The 16,662-nt window shown below is 41.5% G+C and overlaps 2 protein-coding genes across 4 annotated transcripts; one reads left to right on the forward strand and one right to left on the reverse strand.

Moving 5' to 3' along the window:
• Window positions 1-1,208: 1,208 nt before the first annotated feature.
• On the reverse strand, window positions 1,209-2,985 carry LOC115670992 (E3 ubiquitin-protein ligase ATL42-like). 2 transcript variants are annotated; one of them, XM_056306006.1, is made up of 2 exons: window positions 2,516-2,645; window positions 1,209-2,345 (listed from the first exon to the last, which is right to left on the reverse strand). In XM_056306006.1, the coding sequence occupies exons 1-2, from the start codon at window positions 2,599-2,601 to the stop codon at window positions 1,373-1,375; spliced, it is 1,059 nt and encodes a 352-aa protein (XP_056161981.1). In that variant the 5' UTR covers window positions 2,602-2,645; the 3' UTR covers window positions 1,209-1,372. The 2 variants fall into 2 exon arrangements, with proteins under 2 accessions (XP_056161981.1, XP_030448273.1); XM_030592413.2 differs by having other exon boundaries at window positions 1,209-2,985.
• Window positions 2,986-12,303: 9,318 nt separating this feature from the next.
• Window positions 12,304-16,554, forward strand: LOC115671316 (probable glycosyltransferase At3g07620). Of its 2 annotated transcripts, XM_056306152.1 has the most exons (6): window positions 12,304-12,525; window positions 12,763-13,010; window positions 13,159-14,066; window positions 14,154-14,284; window positions 14,723-15,071; window positions 15,484-16,554. In XM_056306152.1, exons 3-6 carry the CDS (start codon window positions 13,260-13,262, stop codon window positions 16,150-16,152), a joined length of 1,956 nt encoding a protein of 651 aa, XP_056162127.1. In that variant the 5' UTR covers window positions 12,304-12,525; window positions 12,763-13,010; window positions 13,159-13,259; the 3' UTR covers window positions 16,153-16,554. The 2 variants fall into 2 exon arrangements, with proteins under 2 accessions (XP_056162127.1, XP_030448712.1); XM_030592852.2 differs by lacking the exon at window positions 12,763-13,010.
• The last annotated feature ends 108 nt before the right edge of the window (window positions 16,555-16,662 follow it).

Genomic DNA, 16,662 nt, shown 5'->3' on the forward strand with positions numbered 1-16,662 from the left:
CGATGATGCAACATCGGTTGGGGAATTCCTCAGGCAGAGACAAAAAGACAGTTGCCCTCATCTCTTACGTCAATTTACGTTGCTTTCAGTTCTTCAACAACTCCTTTCTTTATCTGGTTTTTAATAAGAGCCACAACTTAAGTAGTGACTAATCTTGGTTATCATATTAAATCGAAAACAAAAAACCCAATTAGGTAGCCCGGATACAAAATCCATTTTACTGAGTGGTATGTGAAGTCCGATCCATGATGAAGCACAAATTTAAGGGAAAGAAGAAAAGATTAACGTGTATCTTTCGGTGTGCGCTTGTGTGTGTGAAGAAATCGATGGGGGCCTGTATGATTTATGGTCGAACTTTCACCGTAAATGCCCTTGATCAAATGTATCATGCAAATTAGGTCCTACACATTCTGAGGTCATGACCTTTGAGCGTCCAAGCTGATCTAGCAATCCAACACAAAATTGATGAGTAACTTTGCGAATGGATCGATGGGCGGACCTGAAAGATAATCGTTGTAACTCAGAAGTTCAAGCGCACTGAGAAAAATCAGAACGATTTAGTCAAGAAGTGAAGATGGTGTGCCTCCAAGCTTGTTTCTTTAGTGGAAGAAGTTGAGCTACCTGAAAATTAATTCGAAATGTTAGTGACCTGCAATCTTCCATTGTTTCTAGAGAGCAATTTCCTAATTAGCCCTTGCTTTCAAGCTGCAAATAATTAATGTAACTGTAGGGGTGGTGATTAATGATCAAGACAATGAGATGCTGATGGTCCCCTGACTGAGAAGATGATTGTGAAATTGAGAGGGAACACGCTTTGCAAAACCAGGACTCTACTTTCTTGTCCCCTAAGCTGCTTTGTTTTTTATTGCGTGCACTCATGGAGGAAGTTATACCAGCAAGTCTCGAGAAATTCGAATTCCACGAAAAGAAAAAGGGTGGAAAACGGATTTTCGGGTTTTCGGTTTCTTTTTCCCTCGCTGCGTACCGTTTGAGTTGAGTTTCGGAGAAAAAGGCGAAAACGGCTTCCGGGTATCGGGTGTCTTTTTCCCTTTGCAATACTCACGGGTTTCAGTTTTCAGACAGTGGCATGTATCTTGCATCTGTCCTCAGCAGAAACATAGTTTTGGAGACATAATTGATGGCCAACATCAAATGATTGCATCAAACTAGTTGCTATCTTAAATCTGCAGACAACTGATTCAATTAACTTCAAGAGCAATTTCAAGTGTTGATTCAGTCGAGATTTTCTCTCGGTATTCAAATTGTACGAGGGGCAAAATCATGAGGCAGAAAAGAGATCCAGAAAGAGCTTCCTAAAAGGAAAGAATGTGTGAAAATGAAAAAGAGTATTTGGAGATTGGGTCAGCAAGTATTACACATCTGGGAGTGTAGTATGTGTTGGCTCTAGGGTGTCTTGAGACCTTGTTTCTCTATTGGCAAACCACTGAACTGTCCTTCTAGCAATTGGTAACCAAATCTGCCGCATCCTCTCATCCTTAAAATCACCACCCTCAAGTGCGGACATCTCTCTATGTCTATTCCTTGTACTCGAGTCTCCGAACCTCGACATGCCAGTTATCTCCGACATCGATCTCTTATCTGCTGGTGACATGATCTTCGATTGCTGACCTGCACCTGAATCTACGGGGGACGTGGAAGGATGCGCCGAGTCTGAGACCAAACTGTTCTTGTCAATTGAGCTCAACTTGCTCTCAAACAATCTCTTCCTATCCATCTCCTCCTTGATCTTCATTATCTCGCCACTTTCAAATGTCCGCACTGGCATCGTGGCGGCTTGTCCGGCGCCTTTCAGTTCTAGGGAAGAGAATCTATTGCTCGAGAGGTCGCTTAGCATCTCCGAATTGAGGAGCATTAGATCGGAAGAGCTCACGTTGCTCCACCGGTTCTTGAGGATGACATCGGATGCTATGATCTTGTGGTTGAGCTTGTGCAGGATCTTCCTATTCTCGGCCTCTTCTTGGATCTCCTCTTCCTTGTTGCTCTTAAAAATCTTCCGAAAACTGCTCCCGATGCTGAACCGCGATGATGACCCTTGAAACTCTACCTCTCTTTGAACGAATAGCTCCAAGTTGGAATCTTGTCTCATATCAGATTGGCTCATCAGCCTCATGCTATTCGAATAGGTGAAGTTCGCCAGGTCCTCGTCACTGACCTTGTGCCGGCAAAGTGGGCAGCTTGAGTGCTTCTCGAGCCAATAATCGATGCAATCAATGTGGAACGCATGCCTGCACTTGGGGAGCAACCGGAGAATCTCAATGTCTTCGAACTTGGACAAGCACACCGCGCACTCTAGCCCTTTTTTCGATCCCTTGAGCGAGGAGAACCTGAAGAAAGGCAGTGACTCAATCACGGTCTTGTCGATGCCTGAGAACCTCGACCTCGACCGGGCAAGCGCCGCGGGGTTCTCTTGATCACCGCCGCCGGCAGTAGTAGGCCCAGCCCGGTGGCAGAACTTCGCATAAACTAGCAGGACGAAGGTGACAGAGAACATTACAGAGAGTATGCCGATGACAACGGCGAGGCTCGGCTGGAAATTCGAGACCGTGTCTTGTGATGAGGATGAGAGACTGTCCTGGCCATATGAGGTTTGTCCTTGAACTTGTAAGAACAAGAGATCAAGAAGCGAGACCCAAACGAGGACATGCACTTGATTCATTTGGAGTGCCAAGGAAAGTTTCTAACTCTTGCCCAGGATTCTATGCTTTTTGCCCTGACATTCTGATAAGAAAGCCTGGATACATAAGCCTTTTGAGCATTTTTAAATGGGGTGGTTTGAGGTCTGTGATTTTCTGGGTTTGTTCCCAGGCAGTTTCTGTGTCTGCCCAAATATAAAAAGCCATTTGGTGTCTTATAACAAGTGGTGTTAGAAAAGAGTGAGTGATCTAGAGGTGGGTGAGGTTGATGATGGCATAAAAGTTTGGCTTCTGACTTGAAGAAGGGGTAGGAAAATGGAGGCATTTTCCAGGAAATTGCATAAAGGACTGATTTAAAAGCATTTTTATCTCATCCTACCAAACTATATTTTTATCCTGACGCCATGAATAGGGCTATTTACCGTCACAATGATTATCGAAGCATTTTATCGACGCATACTCACGGGACATTTATTATGTTGTCAAATATTAAAATTTTTATAGTTTTTCAATACACTATTTCCCATGTTCTACTGGAATCGTTACTTTGAAAATCGAAATACTTCCTCATAAAAAATTGTTGAAGTAACAGGACACGTAAGCACTTCTCTTTACAGAACCATGGTCAAAGCCTTACCATTGCATTGATATGTTGTGGCTTCCTCTTGTTTCCTTTTCTTCTTTTTTTGCGGTTTTCCTTCCTCTGATTTCAATATTTCGCTTCAACCATCCCCAACTACTATTCAACAAGGACGTGCCCGCTTTCACATCAAATGTCTTAATCAATTGATAAGATGATAAGATGAAGTATGCATTTTAAACACCGACTCTAACAATAATCGGAATCTGTGAACTGTTCTTCTAGTATAACTCTCTTCACAAAGTCAGAGCTTCATCCGGTTTAGCATTACCGGAACACTAGTAGGTTATGCTGGAACACGCCTATTTTGGTGTTATCTGTACTTTGTCAAAGATGCAAGCAGCCGCATACACGACATGCCTATATATTTATGTATAGTTTGCATTTATTATTGGTGAGTTTATCTGTACATGTACGTGTGAACATACGATTAAGAAGCGTAAACAGAGAGCTGAAAACCAAACCGGTTGATCCCAAACCATACTCGACTATGCGATTATAAAGTCAAGTGACCTAATTGAGCTAAAGAGTACCTTTTAAATGCATAGGTTGTGACTTGCAAATTCATTTTCAGAGCCAGCTGAATTACTTATTGCATGTGCTTAGCTCACCTGATTAAAGTGAGTCTAAAAATGGTGAAAAACAGATGGGTTTTTCCAGAAGATACGCAAATGTTCTAAGAAGGAAAATCAAAAGAAGGATCTTTATCCATTACTAATGGGATATGCAGGGAAATGTACCAAAAAACTAAATCTGTTGCGTATCAATTCAGTTCTAAATCTTTTAATTGGATCAATTTAATCTTAAACCTTTTGTATTTGTTCTAATTTAGTCCATCCGGTCAATTTAAACCAAAAATCGCTGACATGGATGCCGATAGTTCTACATAGCATAGTCGGTAATGACGTGAACATTTTTTTATAATTTTTATAATTTTTTATAATTTATTACTTTTTTTAGAATTTTTCTTTTTTTCCTTTCTTTTTTTTTCTTTCCCTGTGGCTGATGGCCGGCATTCGGCGAGGTCCCCCCCTCACTAGATTTGGCGAGGCCCCGCGAGGGCCACCCTTGCAAGATCGACGAGAGTGACCCTCACCCAGGCCAGGGTGGCCTTTGCCCTCGCCCAGGCGACGCCCGGCAAAGGTCTACCTTGCCAGATCTTGCGAGGGGGGCTCTCGCTTGCCATGGCCTGTGGCCAGTGGCCGGCCACTGTTTAAAAGAACAAAGAAAGGAAAAATAGAAAAATTATTTTAAAAAATTATCAAAAATATAATAAAAAAATGTTCACCTTAGAGCCGGTCATACCACGTAGGACTGCCGATATGCACCTCAACAATTTTTGACTTAAATTGATTGGATGGACTGAATTGACACAAATACAAAATGTTTATGACTGAATTAGTCCAATTGAAAGTTTATGATTGAATTGGTACAAATGTAATAGGCTTATGACTTTTTTTGTACTTTTCCCAGATATACAGGTACAATCTGAGTCATTCTCTAACAACTTAAACTTTAGAATATTTTTGCATACAACTTTTTATATCACTTGATACAAAGGTTTAGGTCTTTAAGTTTCACATCTCTCAACCATCCAAGGATTTTCAGTTTTTTCTATATGTAGAATTTTATAAATATCCTCACCCAACGGGCTACACCCTTCAAGATCTCGTCTTCCCAATAACCTAACAAGGGTAGTTAAATTTTTTAGAGTAGATGGTTACGCACACAACTTCAGCAATTGTGGTGACCATAAAGAGATTTAAATTTGTGCACATGTCCATGAAAACGATAAGTGGGCATTTGAGATTTGGACGAAATGAAAAAAACAGATCTAATATGATCAAATTAACTTAATGCACTAGTACAATATCATAGGAGCCAATACACTTTGTTAGCTTCTTGGCCAAGGAAGTGACAATCAATCAAAGGCAAAAAAGAACACCAACAAAAGAACAAACGAGGTCAGAAGTCATGGTCAGCAACATTTGTGAAGACATCCAACCGCCATTAAAGCACTGATCTCATCTCACTCCTATAAAAAAAGAGAGGAAAAAACAGACCAAATCTGTTAGCAACATACACAAAAACAGATACGGATCGGCGTAGTTTTTAGAGGCTGCACATGCAGGATGATCATATAGCTGTGACAAAGTCAAAATGGAGGAGATAAGAGTGACACCAGCACGAGAGATTAAGACAGTACATGCGTGGTCCACACGATAAAAAGTTTTGTCCATGCTAGGCATCTTGAATCGTGTTCAATTGTTGTCTCCTTTTCTATAGAAATTATGTCAATAAATTGGAAAGAGGTGCCCATCAAAGAAGTGCCGCAGAAGCCGAAAGTGGCAATTTTAACTTTAATCGTGGCTAGACATTTGTGTGGCCCTCTAGATATAACTTACTAGATCTAACTTAGGGAAAGAAATATTTGTTAGGTAACAATCGGTTCCTAGCACATGCCGTTAGAAAATCATCTCGGAATTGGGTGGAACGCAAAATATTGGACAAGTCTAGTGTCCCGTGTAGAGAAAAAATTTGATGATCTCCCTTGGATCGTAGTATCATGAAATTTTCTAAAAAATTCGAAATCTTGTCGATAGATTTTCGTGACTGGCGACTCATTGGCCTTCTTTGCTGTTAGTAACTTACCAACAATATAAAGAATTTATCACGTCGAGTTCGCTAGTGAATTATCGATCTATCTAGAAGTTTACCATGTCCAACTGGATATTACTAGCCGAATTAGTAACTTATAAAGGGATTCAACAATTTGTATTCAATTACGAACATGCCTTATATTCTATTAGGATTTGGCAATTTTACCAACGTAGGGACCACATTCACAATAGTAAGTTATCATCCTGTTTAGAAATTTACCTAACAACTTGAAAGAAAATATGATAAATGAAATTTCTGATTTACGAGCTTAGGCTCACTTTTAGAGTAGTAAGTTCCCAACAATATGAGAAATTTACTAGAGTCAAAACTATTAGCAAGTTATCAGTTTGTTTAAAGAATTTAACATTCAAAATAAAATCTTACGATCGACATTAGCAAATTGTTAAGAATTTATCAATTTACATCTAATTAACAGCATGCATTAGTAACCCACCCATCGGTGGCCGCGTTGGTTTGCGCTCAGTTGCTTTTACGAGAGGTCCTGGGTTTAAACTCGCCCATCGGTGATTTAAGTGGGGGTCGTGGCGGTGGGATGCCGCGCTAGCCCCCTCGAGGACTAGTTGGGCATCACCGTTTGGCCACCTTTGCAAGCCATGACACCTCGGTTAAAAAAAAAAAAACAGCATGCATTAGTAAAAAAGGAGGTTCTCACTGTTGACACCTAAATTTTGCCTAGTCATTTATGATTTAATTGCATAAAAAATTAGGGATTAATTTTTAACCCCTAAACAAAATATTTTCATTAAGTTGCATGGCATATAGGTATTAAATGTATTTGCATTAATAGGGTCTATTAGAAGATATTTTTCTTTTATATTTAAAAAAAAAATATCGCGACCAGGTCCGACCGGGGGACCGACTCGACCGGGCCGCGAAAGGGCCAGGCCCTTCTTTTTTTCCCGCTTGGGCCGGCCCAGCCCGGGCCCTTCTTCTTTTCTTAGGCCCGCGTCTCTTCCTCTTCCCCCCTCTCCTTCCTCTCACGTGAACAGAGACAGAGAGGCTGGTACAAAGCAGAGGAGCAGAACGCAGCAGCAGGGGTGAGGGCAGGCGTCGACGAGGAGGCTGACGGTCGGTGGAAGGCCGACCATGGCAGCTGGCGGTGGCAGGAAGCCATGCGCGCCTGCCGTGGTCCTTAAGAGCCGGGTAGGGAGAGAGCGCCATTGAGAGAGTGAGACCGAGAGCGTGAGAGAGAGAGAGACCGAGAGAAACCGAGCGAACCGAGTAAGCGAACGGGATCCCCGGCCGCGCGCCGGTCCTTGCCGACGACCTCTCCTGGTCGGAGTCTGCCAGGCCGAACCGGTAAGCCCTTTTTTGTTTTTTTGGACTTTGCCCGATTTCCCGACGATTCCGGTTCGGAGGTGCGCGACGCGACTGGACGTAGTCCGATCTATCGGTTCGCCCTCATTCGCCGCCGCCGAGCCGGGTAGGGAGTGCCACAAATAGCCGTCTCTCCTTCCCCTGTTTCGGTTCCAGTTGCTCTGTTCTTGGGCACACTGGCCGGAGCTCGCGGCCGTCCGGCTCGCGCGAGTTCCGGCCCGTGACGTCCTCATGCTTGCTTCCGCGTTCCTGTATGTCTCGAGTCGAGAACCCCGGCCGAGTTTGAGTCTTGATCGAGCCGAAATCGTTCTTTTTCACAACGCACTCCAACTGTTCGTTAAAATGCGCCCAAAGAGTAGTTTTTTTTCTTTTTATGCCTCGTTCTTGACCGGTTCGTGGCCGGCGGCGACATGGGCGAAGGAGGCCTGCGTTGGGTGGCGGTCCGGGAAGCGGCCGGCCAGTCCTCCGTTGGGGCTTGGTCGGCTCGCAGGTGGCTCGGCACTCGTGGTCGTCGGCGCTAGGGCCGGCCGAGGTAGGCGCGGCAGCGGCAGGCGGCTCGGGCAGCCGAAGCCTCGGGCGTGGAGGCATCGGGCGAGTCGGGGCGGCAGGCGTGGAAGGTGAAGTGTCGGGCGCACAGGCGAGTCGGGTGGGCGGGCGGTGGCCGGGTCGGGCGCGCGGGTCCAACCGGGTAGGGCTTGTGCTTGGGCCGGTTTCAAGTCTATTAGGGTTGAATGGCTTTGGGCTTTTCTTGGTTTAGGACTAGAGTTTTTTTAGGTTTTGGGCCATTCGTGGGTGGGCCGAATTGGTGATTTGGGCTGAAGGTTTATTTAGTCTTTTATTCCTAGTGGGCTGGGCTTGGGTGTTTTTTATTTAATTGTTTTATTTGGATTTTAGGGTATTCCGAATTGGGTCTTCGCGGAGCCCACCTCGTGGTGGACTTGGGGGTCGGATGTAGAGATCCGACCCAGGTCCGGTTTATATTATTTTAATATTTAAAAAATATTTTTTTGTTAAAAATTTTAAAAAAATCAAAAAATTCGAAAATCAAAAAATAGTATTTGGGCTTTGCAATTGCATTTTCTTGCCATTTCTTTGTGATTAGTGCAATGTTTGATTGCACGTTATTTGATTCACATATTTTGAATTGCGTGTTTAATTTAACCTTGCGTATAGTTGATTAGGTATGTTAAGTTCTCATATTGATTGTTGCTTCCCTTAGCCTGGTTAGGGATACAACTTTGAGACTCACAATTGATGTGAACACGTTAGGTGGTGATTAGGAATCGAAAGGGCACTAGTTGGTCAATTAGTATAACTAAGTCCTCGTACCCATTGAATATCTGGTTCGTAGAAGTGAAGGAATTCTCCCATGCTTTACTTGAGTGTCTAATCGATCTACCAAAAACTTATTAATGGCGACTCCTTGATGAAATTGATTTGCATGTTAATAACTTAAATCTTAAATTGTAAGTTAGTATAGACTTGGGAGAGTCCGAGTCAAGTCTTAGGTTTAGATTTAGCAATCTATTAGCCAAACCCCTTAGATGGTGAGACCAGTTCGGGGAAATCGCAACACTCACCATGCTTCCAAATGGACCAAATTTACCAACCTACACCCTTGAAAGGACAATCTTACGGTTTTGATCAGTAACTTTACAATTTTGAAATAAGTGAATTATCCCATTAAATTTCCAATTATAATTTCATCTCTTCCATGTGATGCTCTTTCATACTAGTTTTAGCTTTTCTCTTTAAATATTTTTTCAGCTTCTAAAATTCATAAAAGTAGTGGCAGATGACAATATGATTATTTAAAAAAAAAATAGCTTCTAAAATTCGCAATATGAGTTAGTGTTGGTCATTCAGAAAGCTATAAATATAATCCGTTACAGAAGAATCAATGCTTGGTAGTATATATATATATTCATCTTTCTTTTTGGCAACTTCCTTTTGTTAGCCTTCTATGAATAGATTTCATTGAAGCATGACTTCTTCTTTTTTTGGGAAAAGTACCAAAAAAGTCTTATACCTATTATATTTGTGCCAATCAATTCTAAATTTTCTAATTATGACAATTGAGTCATGAACTTTTGGACGATTACCAATATAGTCCATTCGACCAATTTTTTCCTGAAATCACTAACATGGACATTGAACGTCTTATGTGGTACGGCTGGCTCTGATATGGATGACTTATTAATTTTTTTAATTTTTATGAATTATTATTGTTTTTTCTTTCCTTTCATTTTTTTCCCAATTGTGGGTCGGCGACCGTCGTTGGCCATAGAAGAGGGCCTCCGCCCTTCGTTGACCAAAACCTAAGGCGTCGGGTGCTCGCCCAAATCCAAAAGAAGACCGCGATGCACTCTCCTCTCTTGGATTTGGGTGAGGACATCACTGCGCTCACTTGGATCTTAGATGTAGAGGCTCTCGCTCTTAGGCAAGGGCTTTACCCCTAGCCCAGATCTCGCTGGTCAATAGGCGAGGGTGTCAGCCCTCCCCTGGATCTGGGCGAGGGCCATGACGTCGTTGCCCAAACCAAGCGAGGGTCACTAGCCCTTACCCGTGGTCGACAATGGTCAATCGGCGACCTTGCTAGCCTAGAGTTGCAAATAAACAAAGAAAGAAACGAAAAGAAAAGAATAAAAAATTCTGAAAAAATATAAAAATTTTGTAAAATTTGTCTGCATTAGTGCCTGTTAAGACGGCCAACTTACATGGTAACAATTTCCGGCCAAAATTGATCGGGTGGACTACATTGGCAAATCGTCAAAAAATTTATGGCTCAATTAGTGTGATTGAAATGTTTAGGATTGAATTCAAACAAGTGTGATAAGTTTATGATTTGTTTGGTTCTTTTCCCCTTCTTTTTTTTTTTTTTATCACACAAGTCAAGTAAATTTTCAAAAGTTCCTGCGCTTTCCTTTTCCTCAAATTAAAAAGGTGATAATACTTGGATTTATATATTGCAGCAGAACCTCCGTAACTTTTTTGCGCCACCAATCAATAAGATGAAATAGCTATTAGCTATAAGAATTAACCAATTCATCACCAAAATTTCCATGATCTCAAGTAATTATCAAAATTAGCTTATGCATATAGTACGAAAACCGGGATACGTCGAGAATTTACCACCTCTTTGATTCATGATTATCAAAAAATATGCACATGCAACGATTAAATAGCTTCCCCAAATTAACTAACATACACTCAAATTGCTCTATATCACCTTGCTAATTCGCATTGGACTAAGCTACTTAAATTTTCTTTACACGAAAATAATAATAATTATAATAATAAGCTGCTGAAAATAAACGCAATATCTACAGCAAAAACCCATCAACCCTAGACAAAGAAAAGGACCTTTATTACCTCCTTCAACTTGAAGTAACCTGGTCCTTCAGTTCATGCCTCTTCTACTTTTCAATCGGCTCCTGCGGTTCCGGCCTTCTACTCGAAATCAAAAGGCATAATTCTCTGGTCCGATAGTCCCGAAACGCCCATACCCTAACGATATCCGTGACCTCCAATTGGTTCTCCTTAACAAATAGATTCCATCCGCTAGTGATCACGTGCGACCGACCACACCAAATTTTGAACGTCATAGGGTACGGCTTCCCCGCTGGATTATACGTCCTCACTGGTATTCCCACCTCAATGTCGTCGCCCCTCGTGAGCAAGGGCAAGATAGATTTTACAAAGTCCGGTTTGTTCACGAGCAGCCGGCTTTGAATGCCGATGATGTCGCTCGTCGTCAACTGCTTCTCGAACGGCTCGCCGCATTCCCCGATCGAGTCGATAAGCGCGTTCACGCTCCGGACTACCGGAGGGTAGGGCTTGTGTGGGTAGGGTCGGGTCGTGGAGTCCCGTGGTTCGCACTGTGGCCTATGAGTTGGTGGACTTGGACGTGAACTTGAACTTGAACTTGAACTAGCTTGGACGTCTTTCGATTGCCCATGTTGCTGCATTGGTCGGACTCCTCCCTCTTTGTTCAATTCCATGTACTTCAGTATGGAAAGAAACAATGATGCTCCAAGCCTTGCTTTGTGTTCTTCTTCAGGGAAAGCAACGCTCTTGGAGGAGAGATTGCTTTGATTGGGACCTCTCTCCATGTCGACTTCTTCTCTCTTTCTTTCACCCCTTGAAATTCACAGCTCATGAAATTACAAGTCTGTGAATATATATAGTTATATAGGTCTATAAAATTGCCTTTTCCTGAAGCAAAACTAAAGTCTTCAAAATAAAACTCAAGTATACTCAGATGGGAAAGTTACTTGAAAAGTCATCATGGTGATATATACAGTAATATATGTAAGTTGTATCAATCTTGGAGTAATCAGTAGGACTAGGGTTTATTTGGGATACTTGAAAAGATGTACCTCGTGCTTTGTCATTACAATCTTAAATTTTCCTAATTAGGATAAACACCAATAGGTCAGACTGAGTCTGGAGATTATCAGATGCCAAGTATATATCACTTACCTTTTTCAAATTTTATGAATTGAAATTTTTTAAATCACTTTTCGACAAGGACAACATGTTTGCTCTTTCTCTAGTATTTCCCTTTTTGGGAATTATCTAATATTATAATAACAGAAGTTATAAAGCTCAATCCAATAAAAACACTGTTTGAAGATAGTAATAACATATCGTCCTATGATGTACTAATTGTAGGAAATATTGAATTAAGACAGGAATTTTTTGGAGAAAAAGTTAAGGAGATGAAGAATATAGACTTACTCAAGTTTCGTCTGTTCTTCCTTTTTTTTTTTTTTGCAAGGATTTATCTTGAGTGAAAATTTTAATCTGAATTTTTTTCTCATAAAAAATTACTAATTTTCACTTAAATTTCGAATAATTTGAAAATTTTAAATCACGGAAGCTAAATTTGAGATTCGAATGAAAATTAGTATTTTTTATTCAGATAAAAAAAATTCGGATCAAAATTATAAAGATAAATTCACGTTTTTTTTTTTCTCGAACTAGCACTTCCCAGAAGTAGAGCAAAACAAACCTCACAAGAAGATTCAGGCAGTAGCCAAAGCCTAAGCAAAGTACTTTTACTCCTCCGTTCGAACACGCTGTACATTCCTCAACATGGTCAATTGTTGTTAAGAGTGTCTCTATCTGGGCTTCTTCTCTCAACAGCTTCCGCTACCGAAGCCATGGTCACAGTATGGTGACCGACAACAGTCAAGATGAGCTCAAAATGCAGTACAGCGAACTTCCCAGGTACCCTTTCTTGTCTAACAATGAAAGCTGAACCAATGAGTCGAAAACTCCCTCTCCTGATCGCTGCAACGGAGTTCTTGCTTCTTAGTTGCAGAGGTTTAATGTCCTCATGCTCGCAAGATTCACTGATGTTGTCTTGAAAAGTTGATACCTTCCGAGGAGTGTTAGTCGTGTCAATCGAAGTAAATGTATCTTCAAGTTCGCTTCAGTTGAGATACTTTCTCGTGTTTTGCTCAGATAGACTGAATATGGTTCCACCCAAAGCTTGCCCCTTTAGGATTGAGCTTGAGAGGATCAAGATGTGTAATTGCTGCCCATCGTTTAAAAGGGACCGGCTCTCTTAACAAGTTCTGTGGTTTTTGAGTAGTACTCTTTGATACGTGCCAAGATCATCGCTTTGGATGTGATGCTGTTTCAATTTCAAGTTTAAACGAGCAGTGAGCACCATGGACAATTAATTGGTTAATGGGTGTGTTTATGTGAAGGTGGTTGATTAGTAAGAATTGTTTCCTTCTTCTGAGTTGTGGTTTTTGTTGTATGGTTCGAGTTGATTTCGATTTACTGACATCAGATTCATGCCTCGTGAGGCTGTCTTTCCTTTGTTGATAGTTACTTATTGCTTTAAAATTTCAGGTCGTGGGATTTCTGACACCTCTGTTGTGGGAGTATAGGCGGAAGAACTCATCGACTCTGTCACTTTGGAAACTATATAAAAAATTTGGAGATTGCTGCTTATGGTCCAAGGCTTTGTTTTTGTGGATATGAGGAGGCTGCTGTTCATCGCCAGCATAATCGTCACAGCTTTAGCTGTGTTTCAATACTCCACACTCCCTCATGGGAGAACAGGATTTGCATTCGTCGTCGGGGGAGGAGTTGGTTCGACGGTAGTGGTAATGAGCAATGCCACCATCTCGGACAGCTCAAAATCACCTGACTCTTACGTACTGCATGAGGAGTCTGACAAGGTTGCTGGCTCTGATTTGGAGGAAGAGAGTGGCTTTCAGAATATCGGAGTGAAAGATTTGGACAAGGCTCAGAGGAACTCAGACGACATTTTCTCACCTCATAAAAGTAGCAACTTGAACGAAAACTCCATATCTATCATGAGTGTCCACCATGGAAAGGATTTGCAGACTGGAAACGATGATGATGTAAATGTTGTGTCTACTGTGGAGGAGGCTACTAACCTGATTTCCATTTCAAGAAAGGTAGAAGACGCAGGAAAAGACATGGTTTCATCTGTGGATTTTGCTTCTCTACCACTTTCACCAGCTAAATTTCCTGCACAGAGTTTAGCAGATGAGGATGCAGATTTAAGATCTATCTCGGAGTTTCAGACAGGTTTCTCCAATATAAGCAATTTCAGAATTCCAACCAAGCGAGAAGTGAAGAGAGATGCCAACAAGCTGCGAGTTGTATCTTTGACCCTTGATGACAAGTCTACAATGGCTAGAGCTTTAAAGAGGTTAAATGTCAAGCCCATGTTGATATCAGAAATGGTATCTATGTTGAGACAAAGTGCTGGATCTTCAAATACCTTGGTATGACTTTGAATTTGAAGATGAAAGTTGCCAAGGGGGTGAATGTGATTATGTCATAGTATGACTGGTGCTTTTTGTTGGCAGTAGCGACCAAGATGGTCTTCTGTCCGTGATCGCGAACTACTATATGCAAAGTTAGAGATCCAGAAGGCTCCTATTATAATCGATACTGCAGGACTCAGAGGTTATGTTTTCAGAAACATTTCCCAGTTTAAAAGGTAGTTAAACTCTCTCTGCTATTTTGTAATGCACGGCAGTCGAGCAGCATATGTATAGGGTCTCGATCGTTGAAATGTCCTCTCTATTTACTGTTGGAAAACATGAATCCTTTAAAAATTCTTGGGTTAGACTGGTAAATTTGTACTGGAGTATCCAGTTGTGTACAGTTAATTCAATTACTAAACAGTATCTAGAATGCCATTGATTTTTTATAGTCAACCTTACCGAGAATAAAACTTCTGGCTAATGCTACTTTGTAAGGAGCCTTGATAGGACATCTTTTTAAGGAGATTCTACTTTATCTGTTTGCCAATTAAGGGTTTTATGAACTGTTTCCTTATATTGATGCTCATGTTATTGACTATGGATACTCTTCATTAATGGAGCAAATGTACTTTTTGAGTTTATTTGATGCAGCTACTTTGTTTTGTTTGCAGGAGCTACGAATTGATGGAAAAAATGCTTAAAGTTTATGTCTACCGGGAAGGAGAGAAACCCATATTTCACCAGCCAAAGATGAGGGGAATATACTCCTCCGAAGGGTGGTTTATGAAACTGATGGAGGGAAACAAGAAATTTGTCGTGAGGGACCCGAGAAAGGCACACCTGTTTTACCTGCCCTTTAGCTCACAAATGCTGAGGAAGACACTAGAAAATAACAACTCGCAGAGTCACAGAGATCTAGAGGGATATCTCAAGAACTATGTCGATCTGATCTCTGGTAAATATCGCTTCTGGAATAGAAGCAGAGGAGCGGATCACTTTCTCGTCGCTTGTCATGACTGGGTACACGTGTAACCATTCTAATATTTACTTTCTAAAGTAGCTTTCTTGATTTTGCTTATTACTAGAGTTTTTAAGCCAGAACAATATAACCCTTTTGAATAATATTTAGCTTTTGAAGTACCTTTTTTGATCTTGCTTATTAGGATAGCAGTGGCCTACAAGATTATCATATCTTGGAAGGTCCATTACCAATTACAAGCTATCTATCCATTCATCGGATGGCTTTAGATTTTAGGAATATGATCCCAAAAAGTAAAAAATATCATTTCAAACCATTCATTGCCTTGATTGGATAGAAAATGAAAATGCAAATAGAAAAGAAACTAGTGTGCAATGTCGAAACTGATTTGAACTAAGCGAAAGCCAAGTTTTCTGGGTAATCCTTAAGCTAACATGATATTTGGCTTTTCAGGCGCCCAAAATAACCAGGCAACCTATGGGGAATTGCATTCGAGCTCTCTGCAATGCGAATGGCGCCAGAGGATTCATAATTGGCAAAGACACTACTCTGCCAGTGACATATGTGCGCTCTGTGGAGGATCCTGTAAGAGATATCGGTGGCAAACCCCCCTTAGAACGAGCCATCCTGGCCTTCTTTGCAGGAAGCATGCATGGTTATCTCCGGCCAATTCTGCGCCATTACTGGGAGAACAAGGAAGCCGACATGAAAATCTTGGGGCCGATGCCTCGTGATATTGACGGAAAAAGAGCTTATCAGGAATACATGAAAAGCAGCAGGTACTGCATTTGTGCCAGAGGTTATGAAGTTCACACACCCCGTATTGTCGAGGCCATTTTCTACGAGTGCGTCCCTGTTATAATATCGGACAATTATGTGCCTCCTCTCTTCGAGGTTTTGAACTGGGAGGCATTCTCCTTGTTTGTGAAAGAGAGTGACATTCCAAAGTTGAGAGACATCCTGCTATCCATTCCTGAAGAAGAGTACCTTCGGATGCAGATGGGAGTTCGAATGGTGCAAAAGCATTTCATTTGGCACAAAAAGCCTGCGAAATATGACTTGTTTCACATGGTTCTCCACTCAATATGGCACAACAGAATCTTTCAACTAAAAACCAGATGAAGCAGCGACTTTTTCGGCCTTCCGGTACAGCCAAAGCGGGTACCAACAGACTCAGAAGTACTTAATTAACCATGGAAGCTAGAGAGACTGGAAAATCAGTAATCAGAGATGAAGTCTATGCCGGGAGGTCACATGCCTCGCTTAAGGTTAGCACTGTGCTTGACCTTGTGAGCCTTGAATCATGGCCATATTAGACATGGCTTTCGCAGGATCTAGATTAATCTGCAGGCGTGACTGATTTGATCAGCTGTCCTCTTTTCCTGTCTGGATCGCGGAATCCTTCGTTTACTTTCGATATGATTGATGGCCGTGGATTTGTAAATATGATACTGTAATTGAAGACTTCTATTCTGCAAAGATCAATTAACAGCCTGTGCAATGAAGTAGTCTTTCATGTGAAAAGTAGTAGTTCAATTTGCTGACAACATTTGGTAGCAGTTTTGTTCTAATCAGACTCTTCATAGGTTACCCTTATAGTGAAAAGCCAAAATACATCTTAATCTCAACTTA

The sequence above is a fragment of the Syzygium oleosum genome, unplaced genomic scaffold, assembly GCF_021117445.2.
Source record: "Syzygium oleosum isolate NSW1041296 unplaced genomic scaffold, Sole_v2.1 Sole_v2.41, whole genome shotgun sequence".
Classification (NCBI taxonomy): Eukaryota; Viridiplantae; Streptophyta; class Magnoliopsida; order Myrtales; family Myrtaceae; genus Syzygium; species Syzygium oleosum.